This window comes from Artibeus jamaicensis, unplaced genomic scaffold (assembly GCF_021234435.1).
Source record: "Artibeus jamaicensis isolate MK-2021 breed Jamaican fruit bat unplaced genomic scaffold, CSHL_Jam_final scaffold_2172, whole genome shotgun sequence".
In the NCBI taxonomy this organism is placed as follows: Eukaryota; Metazoa; Chordata; class Mammalia; order Chiroptera; family Phyllostomidae; genus Artibeus; species Artibeus jamaicensis.
Window position 1 is genome coordinate 567,533 of NW_026522031.1, and position 15,331 is coordinate 582,863.

Below are 15,331 nucleotides of genomic sequence, written 5' to 3' on the forward strand. Positions count from 1 at the left end.
AATAGCAAGTGGGGCACGCACGGCACCCTCCTTCCTCCACCTGCGCACTAACCGTGAAACTCCTCGATCAACCAAGGAGGAAGCCTTGCAGTCTGCAAAAATGGCAAAACAAACTGGCACTTGTTTTCAGCACGTGCAAACCAGCTTTCGAGGACTTCATCTCTGTGGAGGAAACTTAGAACTGCAAGTGCCCCTGGGCAGCAAGTTCAACAAACTCTGGGGAGCCCTTTCTGCTTCTGTAAGGGAGGGGAGGACCCAGGGAAACAGAAGCGGAGATGACCCGCAAGATAGGAGAGATCAGGGAACCCACGTGAGGGCCAGTCTCCCTCAGCTGTCAGCGCCAACAATGAGGTTTCAAGTCCTCTCCCTCAAAACGAGCTAAGGAGGCGCACTTCCGGGCCGGGCCGGAGGCTGCCTCACTCAACGCTCATTTGCAGCCCAAGGCTGCCACCTAGTGGCGATACGCCATCCAGCGCGCGAGTCTCTGGAAATCCCTTCCCATCTCAAGGCTGCGTGAGGAAGCGCCTTCGTTTTGCTCCGCTCAAATCCAACTGAGATAGATGCAATAAACAAATCAAAGGCAACAACCTTTTCCCCCCCTCGCTTGTGTCAGTTCTAGGCAGTAAAATAAAACAAAGACAAAAGTACATTCTTTTTTTTTCTAGGAAAAAAAGGGGAGATGTTCACCCACTGCCAGGAAACACCATATCAGGGAACTTGGTGAGGATGCTAACTCCCAACCTAACACGCGCACTGTCCCAGCAACCCAGGGCCTTTGAAGGAAGCTGTCGCTGACCAGCAGGGTGTGACTGATGGAGAAAGAGGCAGGTGTCTGGGGAACTGCAAGGAAAATGGCCCAGGGCAAATGGCACTGTGGAAGGGACACTTCTTTGAATTCGGTGCGTGGGTCACAAGGACCTCCAGTCCGTGAAATTCTACCCCAACATAAGATTGTCGGGTTGAAGGGTCCTGGCTCTTTCTTTCCCTCCACCCAGCGGTCTCGGGGAGACATTGGACTAGAAACCACTCGAGGCAAGAGGACTTGGTTACCGGATCGATCCCAAATGGGTACGGGTTTCCCGAGTACACTCCCGGAACGGCGGGGTTCAACTGCAAAAGCGGGTTTGCTTCCAGCGTTTCCATGCTACGGGGGAAAAAGGAAAACAAAAACAAAACCAGCGGTCAGCCAGCAGCAGAAAAAAACACTCTGGTGCCACCTGTCAAATCAAGTCAAAGTCCAACTGCTGGCACAGTCCCCTGACTCAGCGCACTCCTCTGTCACTCCCTGAGCGGGCGCTGAGTCCCTGCTGTGCGCTGGGGACCGTCCCAGGTGCCAAGGTGGCAGGAATGACCAGCGAACCCCCAAGGAGTTCACAGTCTGGGTTTTCAAATCACTCTCAGCCTGATGGGGTGTGCACAGTAAGGGAAAAGTCCCACTACATTGGGAAAAAGGAAGGGGCAGCGAGGGAGGAGTCTACGGGAAACAAATCCCAGCCCAGGGACAAGCCTGGGACATCTGTCCCGGGAGCACGTGGGTGAATCCTGGAGGAATGAGCCGGCTGTCACACAGGGACCCTGATCTTCTCTGTGGAACCTAGGCCTTCACAGCTGGGGACCACTGACTGTCTTTAAATCTGTGTCCCGGTTTCACCTGAAGCACAAAGCAGAGCACACAGCTCTAGAGGGCCCTGAAAATGAGTATCTGAGAGGGTGAGGAGCAGAGCGCCAGCCAGTTTGGCAGGCGGTCTGGAAATGCACCCCCTCCCTGCTGCAGCTGAGGCGCCAGAGGGCGTCGGGTCACAGAAAGGAGACGTTGGAAGTCTGAGCGAGCTCCCCAGGCCCTGGCTGTGCAGTGAGAAGGCCCGGCCCCACCTGGACGTCTTAGACACAGGCCCCTGTCCTGACTGCAGGCCTCAGGGCGAACGGTTGGGTTTAATTAGCAGAGACCTGTTTGTGGGCCCACAAACCAGAAAGCCACCCCCGACCAGAGGGAACTGGCCTGCTCTAAGTTTGCTATTGACACAAACACTGTCACAGAACAGCAACACCCAACAAGGCCACCCTGTGACCACGGTGGATCGGAACAAAACAGGACCATCCACGGCCGTATCTGATACCAAAATACGGACAGAGCAACATAAGGACATGGTCCAAAGCACAAAAACGACCGGACGTAACCTCTGTCCTTTCTGTCAAACCCTCCAAGCCAGTGCTTTCTAACACCCTCCTCCGAGATGCCCGTGGTCCCCAGAGGTGTGCCCTCCCCTTGTGGACTCGGTAGACCTCGGTCTGGGTGATGACAGGCATGCGTTTGGTGCTCCTTGGCTAAAGGTCGTTGTGACATTATCCCCAGTCAACTGTCAGGGGGAGTGAGCCCAAGACCTAGCTGGTGGCTGGCGACCAAAATCAGCCTGCTGTGTCCTTTGCCACTCTGATGACGCCTGCGCTTCTCTTTTCCCTCCCTGCTGACGGGCTCTGCTTCATGCCACTGACCCCGGGTATACGGCTGAGCACCTCTCAGCCTGGGCTTGGCCTTGAAGAGCCTTGAACTGGGGCGGAGGTCATCTGCACATGCCCCAGAGAACAGCATCCTGACCTCCATCTGCAGAGTGACCCCAAGCCAGCTGACTTGGTCCTCCTGCCATCCCAGCCCCAGGTAAATAAAATTCTGTGTTGCTAGTTTGGTGAAACTGTGCTGATTCAACACATTTCAAAGTCCATTGTGGTGCTTGTAAGTTTCCATTTGAAGAGCAGAACGAAGTAATTTGTCTTTACATGTTTACAAGTTTTGTTCCTCTTGGTACCTCTTTGAGGTACTAACTGCAAAGCCAAACAAACAAATTTAAAAAAAAACCCCAAAGAAGAAAATACCATAAATGGAGCCATCTGTAATTCTGTAAAATAGTTTATTCTTAATTTTATTGACCTATTTACTGTTTAACACTCCTGTCCTCTACTACAGAGAACTGAGACCCAGCAGAGATGCTGACAGGACCTGCGTCGGGGTCCATGACCCCACCCACGTGGTGCCCCTGAGTCTCCTGCCTGGGCCTCCATCAGCACCGGGCCCTTCAGACACACCTGGGAAAAGCTCCCAGTCGGAAAGAATCCTGGACTCTTTCCTACTGAAACCCCCCTGGATGAGACTGTTATTAATCTCTCCCCTATTGAGGATGTTAGTAGAGATTTTGGGGAGCGGTACCCTGAATAGAAACTTTAGAGTTCTGCCCTGCCTGGGAGAGGAACCAGGGGGCGCGAGGTTGCAGAAACGTTTACATCCTCTGTCCCCGCTTCCTTCTGGTCCTCTCTTGTCCTACTTTCAACTGGAAGTTCCTGAGTGATACAGAGAAACCTCAAGCTGACCGGAAGAAGCTGGGCACGAGGAAATGGCACCTGTGACTTCTAGGCCTTGCAAATTTGCCCTACAACTACTGCGGTTAGTATCACAGGTGCGTGACGTGGGCAGCCAAAGATCACAGGTTTTCGTGATTTCTGTGTCCTTTGCAGCCCCAGCTCCTCCACTGCCCTTCCTCCGACTGACCTGCCTCTCAAACTCAAAAGTCTTCCCCATCCCCCACAAAAGTTTCCATTCCTGAAGTGCTGGGTTTCCACTCTGAGGACCATCCGATTGGCTGCACAAAAGAATTGAGCGATGCCTCCAGAGATGCGGTTGGTGGGGAGGTGGAGGGCACCCAGGTCCCAGTCTTCTGCAGCCAATGCGTCTCAGCAGCCACCCACCTGCCCTTCCCACCTCACCTGTGCCGGCCTCACTCCATCACCCACAAGGCAAATTCGGGGAACCAGGACTGCAGAACTGACCATCACCTCCTTTGCTTTTAACAGGCTGCCTAAGCAGTTAAAGGAAACCCCCTTCTGGCGAGTGTGGAGCCCTGCGTACTGGAGACCAATCAGTCCTATAATTCAGCGCCCGGGCTGGCCTTTCTTAGAGCAAAGCCCGAGTCCTATGTGCACGGATGTGAAACAAGTGGGGGCGTATACCATGCTCATGGACAGGAAGAACTAGCATCAGTAACATGTCCATACTACCCAAAGCAATTACAGGTTCAATGCTACCCCTATCAGGACACCAAGGGCATTTTTCATAGGTGCGTCCCTTCACGCTGGCCGAGCACAGAGCAGTTGGTACGTCACCTTCTCCAGGAAGCCGGCTTCTCCAGCTGCTACCAAGACGCCTCATTCACACCTGCCCGTCCTTGTTCTCCCAGAAGCACCTGGCGCACGGCATGTGCTCCATAACTCAAGTTTTAAAACCCATTTCCGTGCAGTGCAGTTACCAGCACAGTTACTGAGCACGGGGCACTAGGTCTCACACTCAGTTGAGGAAACGCAATTATCTGTTGACTGTGTAGGTGCACCTCTGAGCCGAGCCAGGTGTAGACGCGCCCAGCCATGACAGCTGTCACGGAGGCCACCTGGATGGCCAGGGAATGACCCACTTCTGTGTGTGAACTTACTTCCACGTGCCATTTCTAAACATGGGCCGGACACTCCAGGAAGAGCCGAAGATGTTGAAAGCCTTGGAGAAGCAGTCGTTGTAAATGAAGCCCGTGTAAATGGAGAAGGCGCCCATGAGCAGGATGAGGTAGCGCCCGTGGAAAAAGGTGTTCCAGATCTGCCGCCAGGAGACAGAGGGGACGACAGGCAGTGAGCTCTGACCCAGACCCCAGGGCGGGGGGGGGGGCGCGAGGATGTGTCCACGGCCAGGCACACGGCCCTGTCCAGAGGGGCCGCCCGGGTGACACAGACATCAACATGGCCCAAACAGCGAGAGAGCACACGCATCCTGATTTCCCTGAGCTTCTACGGGTGAATCAGACAAGTCCTAGGCTGGTAGTTGCTTACTGTGGAAATAAGACATATAAGTTTCCTATTCTTCTGGGGGGAGAAGGATTGATTTGATTTTTAAATCTGTTTGTGGATCTTAGAGAGAAATGGGGAGAGACAGAGAGAAACATCAATGTGAGAGAGAAACGTCAGTCGCCCCCCCATACGCACCATGACCAGGGATGGAACTCGCAATGTAGGCACGTACCCTGACCAGGAATTGAACCCCCAAACTTTTGGTGTATGGGGCAATGCTCCAACCAACTGAGCCACACTAGCAAGGACTTTTTTGGATTTATTTCAGAGAGAGAGGGGGCGGGGGGAGGAGGGAGGGAAGGAAGGAAGGAAGGAAGGAAATATCACTTTGTTAGACTACTTATTCATGCACTCATTGGTTGATTCTCGTATGCGCCCATGACTGGGGATCAAACCCATAACCTTGGCACATCAGGATGATTCTCTAACCAACTGAATTAGGTGGCCAGGGTCAAGCTTGGTCTTTACAATCAAAACCCTCACATTCTTCAACTCAGCCTTGGATAGAAAATGTAACTAAAGCAGACACTGAGGCCTCACCTACAAAAGAAGGGGCTGGAAAATGGGTGGCTGTTGCCTCAAGTCCCTCCAGGAGGTAAATACTGAGCTGGCCTCAGGTGGCTGCTAAATTTTACAGCAAATCGAATCTACACTCTTTTTGGGTCTTCACTGTAAAGTCGAGTTTCCCGGCGCACTCCCTAAGAAGAGAAGGTGCTTTGCCCTGTTACTGGGTGATACGGAGCAATCCTTCACAGAGCTGCCGAGTGTGGCTTGGGGACTTCAAACATTTATTACGGGAAACCACATCTATTAAAATGCATGTCAGGAAAAAACGATATTGGTCATAGGTTGATTTATCACCAACTTTGCGTATGATTAACTCACTAGGACATCATTGAACTACCTCTCGTTAAGTCAACCGGTAAAAAAAGATTGCAGATGGCGTTCAAATTCAGAACACAGCTAAAGGCATGTTTCCACTTTGTAACACGCGCGAACAGGGGCCGTAAAGTGAGGCAGGACGCTGGGCTGGGAAATGACACAGACTCTTGAGTTGCCTCACGGGAGGCGCAGAGACCTTGGGTGTACAAATGAAGACCTGGAATTTGGGGTTTCGCTGTGATCACGGGCTTGTGGGAAAAGGGCTTTGTCATAAAAAATATTTGTGACAGTTTAAGTGAAGAAAAGGAGGCTACAAATTAATATGCACTATTTGATCCGAATTTTTGAAAATTATGTATTTTTGTGTAAGCACAGAAAAGAAACTAGAAAGATGATACAAACACATGAATTGCATTTTCTTCTAGGTAGATTGCTGTATTATCCCAATTTTTAAATGAGCATATGTTGCTTTTCTAATCAAAGAAAAGAATCAGTGTTGTGGGAGGGGGGCAGGAGAGATGAACGCTTTGATGAGCAATGTACATAAAAAAAAAAAAAGAAAAAACCCAAAAATGCTAAAAGGAACTGCACCAAACCATTAAAGGGTATACCTTTGGCCAGGAGTTTTTTATGTTGAATTTTGACCCTTTTTTCCTTCCCATTTTTCACTTGCTTTTTACAAACACATGTTATTTCTGTGGTGAAAACCACACACACATTTTTAACATTCTGCTTATAGTTTCAGGGAAACGAGGGGAGACATCTGATGGACACCCACCTCGTTGTCTGTCTTCTGGGCGAGCAAGCGCCTCTCGTTGAGGACCATCCAGAGGGCTGCCAGCAACATCACCGTCCCGTGACCACAGTCTCCAAACATCACAGCGAACAGGAAGGGGAAGGTGATGATGGTATAAGGGGCTGCAGAGGTGAGACCCACAGCAGCCTGAGTTCACCCAACAATCCTTCAGTCTCCCCGTTAAAGATTTCTCTATCACGCTCCTCGCGACATGCTGGCTCCCTCGTGTCTTTCTGATCCTGTCGTCTCTCAACATCCGCGCCCCTGATGTTTGCTAGGCTCCCACATACAGTAGCTCATCACCAAGGAAGCCTCGTTATTCCCCCCTTCACAGGTGAGCTGAGTTGGGGAGCGGTTAAGTGACTTGCCCAAGACCATGAAGTTTAATGGGATTTAAAATCAGTTGTCTAAATGCTTTCTCTTTTCTTTCCACTACCATCTTTTGTCCGTTTCTCTCCCGTTCACATGTACCACATACCCCCAGCAGTTACTCACAGGACCCTCACCCTATGCAGCCCCGGGGCATTATGGGTCATAAATTAGACTGGACTCAGACTGGACAAGAACAGCATCATGAACCCCTTGGCTCATGGGCCTCTGGTCGACCTCTGGCTCCCAATATCACAGTAGCCTAGACTATGTCGCTAAGAATCCAGTCTTCTGCCTCCAAGTTCTGTGTGTTCCCTGCCTCCCACTCAACTCAGAGGCGGAGAAGATGCCTAGACATGACCCTCACTGAATTGTTAATACAACAGGAACCAAACCTGGCTCCTGCTAAGGCTGCAGTGTACGGGGAACAGGGCGAATCTTGACAAGGAAGAAATCTTTCACTAACCACCTTTCCAGAAAACAGTGCAGAAACCAAATAAGATTCCGTTTCACAAAGCAAATAAGATTTTAGGAAAGTCACCATTTTAAGCAATTCACCTCTGAGGCTGCCACTGCAGGGGTAAATCTTACCCCATTTTCATTTCTCAAGCTGCTCGGGCGTGCAAGCTACCAGGCCCTTTACCTGGGTTTATCTCCCGGTAGTTGCCCACGCCGTAGGCATCTACGATATTCTGGAAGCCGGCCGTGAATTTATTGGTCCTGTTAAACGTGGGAGGAGCTGTTTTCGATTGCACCGCCGTCAAGATGGGGGCCATGGAGGAGCCACTTAGTTCCTGCAGACAGAGCACGTGACAAAGACGTCAGGACGAGAGCCTTGGGCTGGGTATCGGGACACGGATCACAGGCCAACCCCTGCCATCACTCACCAGGGGAACGTGGGATGATTTCTGGACCTCTCTGAGACTCGTGATCTCTCCGGTAAAAGCTCCTACCTTCCTACTACATATCTAACTCACCTCACAGGACAGTTGTCGAGAGAAGAGAGAGAACTTCTCCCGATCCTGTGGCCATTCCCATTCTCCAGGTCTGGAAACACATATTCATGCCTCAGCCCTGGGCCTCTGCCCCTCCTTCTTCTCCACGGACTCCCTTGAGAGTTTGCCCAGTTTCTGAATTTCATTTCAATCTTCCAAATGGCCCTGACCCTCTCCCGAATTCAGATTCTTTTTGAATTGCCTGCCTAGGCTTTCAAACTCTTCTGTCTCAGCAACCGCACATAATCCAGGAGCCTAGAACCAAACAGCATGGACTTGCCCTAAAGCCAGTCTTCTCCTTCAGCAGTCTTCCCTCTCCAAATCCCTCGGATTTCGGAATCCTAAGACTTTTCCCTACTGAGTCAATCAGCCAGACTCCAAATCTTGCTAACTGTCCCTTTCAAATCCCTCTCTCTCTCTCACTGCCACAGCTACCAGCCAAGTCCCAGCCTCCCCATCTTCCTCCACCTCTTCCCCTTGCATTTACCTGACACTCCAGGCTGTGTAATCTTTTAATCCTTTAATAAAACAAAACAAATAAAAAGCAGTAGTCCTGTAGTCCTGTTACCCTCCTACTCAGAAATCCTCAAAGAATAAACCCAGAACTCTTTGCCCTGTAATCAAGACCTCACACCACTGGCTTAATCCCCCATTCACGCCTGCAGCCCACGGCTTCTCCGTGGAATCAGCCAACCCCACACAGCCACGTCCCCTGTTTACTGGTTCAAGTGTGAACTGCTCTCCAACCAGGAACCTTCTGGTCACTCCAAACGGCAACGGCACTGACCACCTGCCCCGTCAGTGGGACTTAGCGCCAGCCCCGGACCGCTCGCCAGCCCCCCTACCGCGCCGTCAGGCAGGCTCCACAAGCCCCGAGTTAGAGATGAGGAGACAAAGGCACAGAGAGGCTAAGGAACCTCCCCAAGTAGCAGAGCCCCTCACTCTGTGATTCTGCCTCTTCCTCGGGTGTGATGACGACATCCCTGAGGCCCAGGACTGTGGCTTCCTCCTTTTTTTCTAACGTGCCCCGCAGTAGCGGCAGATATAATACTAGCGTAAACCAAGTATTTTTTCTTATTTATTGATTTTGGAAAGAGAGAGGAAGGGAGAGAGGGAGGGGGGCAGAGAGATAGAGAGAAAGAGAGAGAGATTGAGAGAGATTTACTGCTCCACTTACTTATGTGTTCATTGGTTGATTCTTGTGTGTGCCCTGACTGGGGATCAAACCTGCAGCGTTGGTGTGTCAGGATGATGCTCTAACCAACTGAGCTGCCCTCCGTGGCTCTAATTATTAATATCTTTTGCTCGCCAGTGATCATAATAGCTCGCCCCCTGCACTTGTCTCCTCATCTCCTACCCCCACAGGGCCTTCCACTCCTATCTGGGGGGGATACTTTGGTTATTTCAGAGGATGAAGAAACTGTAGAAAAAGCCCTAAGCAGCCTTGTAGCAGTTGGACCCCTTCGTGATTACAGACGCCACTGTCCAGTGAGATCCTTGCACTCGAACAGCTTCTCCCCAATGGCCCTTCGCGCTTCTCCACACACTGGACCCTGTTGCCCAAGGTGGGAATAAAATCAGCGCCCTCACACGCCCGTGTCGCCCCTCAGGGCCCACCCCACAACCTCCCCACGACCTTCTTCCCATTCCTTCCACCGCTGCATCGTCCCTGGAGCCTCGGGTCTGCAGGTGGGCCTGCTCCGCACACTACTCCCCACCTCTTCTCACCACCCTTCCTCGGCTCAGCTCCTGCATCACCTCCTCCAGGAAGGCCCCTGCCCTTACCAGTCGAAGTGAAACACCCTCTGAAAGTGCCCCATGTGGGTAGTTACTGGACCACAATGTGAAGACACTTAAATCCTGCCTCCTGCTACAGGACTGCAGCCAAGTTAATTCCACTCTCCATGCCTCTTCCCTCGTCTACACGGAGGGGATGAAGATGGCGCCCCTCTCCCATCCCATCCCACCCAAGGCCTTTACCCTCAGACCCTTTCAGCCTGAGAGCTCTTTTGCCCACCCACCCCGATCTTCTCATGACACTTCAGGAAGTCAGCTTCAATGCCATCTGTTCGGAGGGGCCCCTTCTCCACCAACGGCTCTGTATAACAGTCTTATAAGACCTACAAGTCCAAGTGCTGCTCTGACATCATTGAGTCTCACAGGGCCCCAAAGGCCAAGCCCCAAGTTCCTCTGGTCTCACCAGACGTGCCAGCACTGAGCGGGCCGGGCCCCATCCCGGGCTTGTTCTCCTACCAGCCACTTGCACACCACCTCCTCTTCAACCTGATGGGTTTCGCCCCCAGGGGATCATTCAAACTGGCTCATCACATCCTCCCGTGGAAACCAGCGGTCGCCCCCGCCCCACGCCTGTCACTACAAAGCCTGCCCCCCCTCAGCCCCGGCCGGGTCACCCTGCTTCCCAGTGCGGGTCCCGAGTGCAGCTCCCGGGCGGCCCTGTGTGGCACGCGGTGTCCCTCTACCCCAGGCATCCGTGACTAGTATGAACTGCCACCGGTCTCCTCTGTCCCAGGTCAGGTGTCGTGTGTTTGGCCGCCTTGTGCTGTTTGGGGCGCAGCCTGAAATGGCAGTGGCGATGGGCGTGCCTACTGTCTATCTGCCTCCCTTTCCAGAAAGGCGGGCAGAGGCCTCGATCCGTTCCTGGTGCACAGTGAACGTCCGGACTGGTGAGTGGCCAGCGCTGTGAGAAGCAGGGCACAGGGAGCCCTCTGCCCCTTGTGGCTGCTATTACAGGTGCCTGGTTACATTTCTTCCCAGCCACCCTGTGACTTTATGAGGCAGAGACTGGTCCCGACAGTCACACTGAACTGTGGGGTCACGGTCGGAAACTCTCGCTGAAGAAGAGAGGAAAGGTGAGTAACTGTCAAACGCTGAGCAGAAGAGTTTCCGACATGTGCCTACCACTGGGTCACCAACAGAAGATTCAAAGACAAAGGTGACAATCCTCCCAGCGAGTCACCAGTGAAGTTCTCCTGACTTGGGCGGCAGCTGCCGAGGCTGGACGTGACCGACCTTTCCCCCTCCCTGCTGCGCCCGCCACTCACCATGCCTTGCTCCAGCGCCTTCTTGATGCGCCCCGTGTCCGCCGCGGGGAACCAGATCTCGGCGATGAGGCACTGCTGGGTGACGTCGATGTTGCACATGTTCAGGATGTGGTAAATGGCCTTCATCTTCTGCACCTTGACGACCCAGGAGTGCCAGCTGGCAGCTGCCTCTTGCAGGAGCCTCTGCCGGTGAGACTCGGTCTGTGTGATAACCTGGGCGGAAAAACAAGGGGCGCTCGCGGAAACCTCTGGCAAAGCCGCACACACAGGGGCTTGTCAGCCACAGCGGCTTCCTTTGCACCCTCCCCTCCGCCCCCCGGCCTTTAACTTTCATGAGCAGCGTAGCTCCCCAGTTTCAAACCCTTAGAAAAAATTCTTCCTTTGTTCTAAATTCCCTCCAGTACTACTATTACATGTTGAATATTGTCTCTCCTGCAAAAAGAGTTTCAAGTGCTAATCCCTGGTAACAGTAAAGATGATCTTATTTGGAACCGGGGTCTGCAGGTGGACTCCACCTGCGATGAGGTCAGATGGGAGCAGGGTGGGCTCACTGCGCTATGACATTGTCCTTATAAGAAACTGGGACAGTGGCGCATAGAGAGAAGACACCTTTGTGACAGAGGTGAGACCGGAGTGACCTCTCTGCAAACCAATGCCAAGGACTGAAGATGCCCTTGCACTACTGTAATAAAATACCACAGGCTGGGAGGCTTATCAACAATAGAATGTATTCTCCCAGTTCTGGAGGCAGAAGGGGACCAGGGTGCCAGCGTGGCCGGGTGAGGCCCACTGCTCTGTGGCACACCTCAGACTCTACCCTTGCATGGGGCGCGGGGGCGGGCAACCCTCTGCAGCTCCTTTTATAAGGACGCACATCCCATTCATAAGGGCTTGGCCCTCATGAACTAATCACCTCCCAAAGGTCCCACCTGGTCATACCCTCACCTTCAGCACTGGTTTCCGCGTTTGTTTGTTTGTTTTAGGGAGAGGGGAAGGGGGGGAGAAAGAGAGGGAGAGAAACGTCCATGTGCGAGAGAGACATCGATCGGTTGCCTCTTGCCCACAACCCAGGCATGTGCCCAGTCCGGCACTCACTCCACTGAGCCACACGGGCCAGGGCAGCATTGGGGTTTCAACACATGAATTTGGGGGAACCCAGAGACTTAGATGATAGCAGAACAGGCAAGGAAGGGTCTTATCCTACAGCCTCCAGAGGGAGCCGGGCTCTGCTGTTGCCCTGATCTCAGACTTCCGGCCTCTGGACCTGTGAGAATAAATTCCTGCTGTTTTAAGCCACCCTGTTTGTGGTGGTTTGTTACAGCAACCCCAGGAAGCTGATCCGCCTGTTAAAATACTTTGCATACATCATCTCCCCAATAAATGGCAATGAATTAACCAATGCAGTGATGAATGGCCCACAGAGGGTTTATTTAATGGAGTTAGTTTGGGGCCTGGTGAGAAAGTTAATAGGTAACCTTTATACAGGGCTGCCGGAGCCGCACTAAACATAGCTCAAGTTCAGCATAGCTTCTGCTGTCCTCCCCAGAGCAGACATTCGGGGGAACGGCCTCACAGGACAGGGCTTTAGGGAAGTATAGTCTCCCTGACAAGTGACCAAGGGGGAATACAGAGGATTAAAGAAATCAAACACAGATTTTTCTGGGGGCACTTAAGATGTCTGTTAGCCTAAGAGCTCTGAAACACACACCTAATTGCTGAAGGCAGTCATTGAGGATCTAGACTGTGCAGACTGACCACCAGCCATGTGGAGATCCTAGGATTTTAATTTAATTAAAATGAAACAGCCCTGCCTGGTATATTCAGTGGATTAAGCGTGGGCTGGGAACCAAAGGGTCACTGGTTCGATTCCCAGTCGGGGCATATGCCTGGGTTGCAGGCTGGGTCCCCAGTGGGGGGCATGTGAGAGGCAACCACACACTGATGTTTCTCTCCCTGTCTTTCTCCTTTCCTTCCCTTCCCTCTAAAACTAAATAAATAAAACTTAAAAAAAAAAGAAACAAAAAGTGGGAGCATCATCCCATATACCACAGGGTTTGGGGTTCGATTCCTGGTCAGGACACATATCTAGGTCGTGGGTTTGATCCCTACTTGGGGTGCATTCCAGAGGCAACAAATCAATGTTGTGCTCACTCTCTCCCTCCCTTCCTCTCTCTAGAATCAATAAACATTGTCAGACGAGAGTTTAAAACAACTAAATAAAAATGAACATTTGGTTTCTCAGTTGCACAAGCCATGTTCCAAAGTCACCTGTGGCACCCGGGTATCGCACAGGACACGCAGCTTACACGGCATTCCCGCCACCACAGAGAGCGCTGCACAGCACGGATGCGGGACTCACAGTAAGGGGGGGACCAGCCGCTCTCCGTGGTTCCGTTCAAAGCTTATGAAAGAGAGTGCTCTCATGGCACCAGTGCAGAGTGCCGCCCTGCATGAGGACAGACTTGACGAGAAGATCTAATTCTGGGCATGTTCACACAGTGAAACCAGACTGACTGTACAGAATTAATTAGTTAATTCAAGCAACTGGGCGATTCAGCGGAAAAAGAATCAGTCAGACCAGTCATTCCACTTAATTGGCTACTTAGTTGTATCACTGATGAGGTCAGGCTGGCAATGAAGGACTCCTTTTGCCGGACCACAGTGGCCTTGGGCTGTGGTCAGTTCTAACCCCAGCCAAAGTATCTCTGACGTGAAGAATCACCACCTCCAGCCTCTGGGACAGTTTCTCAATTATTAAATCTTCTGTACCTCGAGCTGGAAGGGCCGAGCTAGCATCCCAGCTGGTTTCCAGCAAGCGCCCCAGAGGACGGGACTTATCGGGCAAGGCAGAGGTAGGCCCCTGAGCAGCGCCTCCCCGATCCATCATGCGCCCAAACCCCGCACTCACGGTGACTAAATCTTCCAGCCTCACATTGACACCGCCCAGCATCTCTCTGCGCTCCGCCGCAGGCTCCGGGCAGGGGTATATGGTGGCTCGAAACCTGTGTTTAACGCATTGCAAAGTGACATGTGGTTATCGTTCAAAGGCACTCTGCGTGTCCTCTTCTGCTAGATCACTGTGTGCTGGCTTGGGTGAGGTGGCCGCCTGTTCCTGGAAAACTTCCCTGTGGCCGACAATAAATGAGCCCCCATTAAAGGGTTCCCACCACAGAGCCCTCACAATCTGAATTAAAGCCAGGAGTCTGCTATAGGAGAGCTTCATGCAAACAAACAGTAAAGGCTGTGAGCTGTATGTAAATAAGTCCACAAGCCTAACTTGTCCCTCCCCGTCCTCCACCCCAAATTCATTAATGCATTGATGCCCTTCTTTACAGAGTAATTTCTGCCTCTCAGGGGCTGGATATAAGATGATTCTGTTACCGTTAGAAATAGCCTGCCCAGTGTGTGGTTTGCCTGTGAGCAGAGACGAACTGAAATGGTTAAAATTTTTAGTTATCTTTAAGTGTTGCCTATTTAGGTCCTTCCTGTTCCTACTCCTACAGCTACGAAAAGTTGGTTGCAAAAAGGAAAAAGGACTCATGGACCGGACAACAGTGCAGTGATTGCAGCGGGGTGGGGATGGGGGTGGGTGGAGATGGGAGAGGGGAGAAGGGGGATAAAGGCAACGGGGGAAAATACAATAAAAATAAAATTTAAAAAGTCAGTGGCGTTTTCCCCACTCTCTTGTCACGTGTGGGAAAGTCATTCTAAACCCCTCCACGGACTCAAAGTGGCCTCGACCACTGCACACCCGTCGGCCCCGCCTGGCCAGTCCCTGACGGAAGAGCCCAAGGCCCGCTTACCCCTCACAGATCTTCTTGATCTTCTGCCTGAGCTGCTCCCCTTGATAAAATATGATGAACATGTTCTTCTTAATTTCCTCTTTCTGGAAAGTCAGAACAAGTAAAAAAAAAAATCAGTTTTTCTTTCTAGTTAGACTACAATCAAAATGTGAAATTCTGTTTCTAGGTTTTACTTTACTTTTTTAAAGATTTTATTTATTTTTTTAGACAGAGGGAAAGAGAGGGAGAAAGAGAGGGAAGAAATATCAGTGTGTGGTTGCCTCTCACACGCCCCCTAGTGGGGACCCGGCCCGCAACCCAGGCCTGTGCCCTGACTGAGAATCCAACTGGTGACCCTTTGGTTTGCAGGCCGGCTCAGAGCCGGCACTCAATCCACTGAGCCACACCAGCCAGGGCCAGTTTTAAAATATATGTATTTTATATACATATTAAAATATATATATTTTATATATATATAAAATTTAAAACTGGAAAATTTCAACTCCTCCCAGCTGATCCAAGTTCACAATTCATGGTGGCTGAGGTCAAGGTTACGGAGGCAGG

The 15,331-nt window shown here is 51.7% G+C and overlaps 1 protein-coding gene across 8 annotated transcripts in view; it reads right to left on the bottom strand.

Annotated features, from left to right (window-relative positions):
* The window catches only part of ATP6V0A4 (ATPase H+ transporting V0 subunit a4), a 62,092-nt gene that overhangs the window by 15,334 nt on the left and 31,427 nt on the right, over positions 1-15,331 (bottom strand). For all 8 annotated transcript variants that reach the window (XM_037159262.2, XM_053656610.1, XM_053656608.1 and 5 more), the window contains 7 exons: positions 14,789-14,871; positions 13,894-13,987; positions 10,986-11,198; positions 7,572-7,722; positions 6,542-6,681; positions 4,476-4,633; positions 1,051-1,144 (listed from right to left, as the gene is read on the bottom strand). In XM_037159262.2, the coding sequence (XP_037015157.2) occupies positions 1,051-1,144; positions 4,476-4,633; positions 6,542-6,681; positions 7,572-7,722; positions 10,986-11,198; positions 13,894-13,987; positions 14,789-14,871 (933 nt within the window). The remainder of the gene's footprint in view (positions 1-1,050; positions 1,145-4,475; positions 4,634-6,541; positions 6,682-7,571; positions 7,723-10,985; positions 11,199-13,893; positions 13,988-14,788; positions 14,872-15,331) is intronic.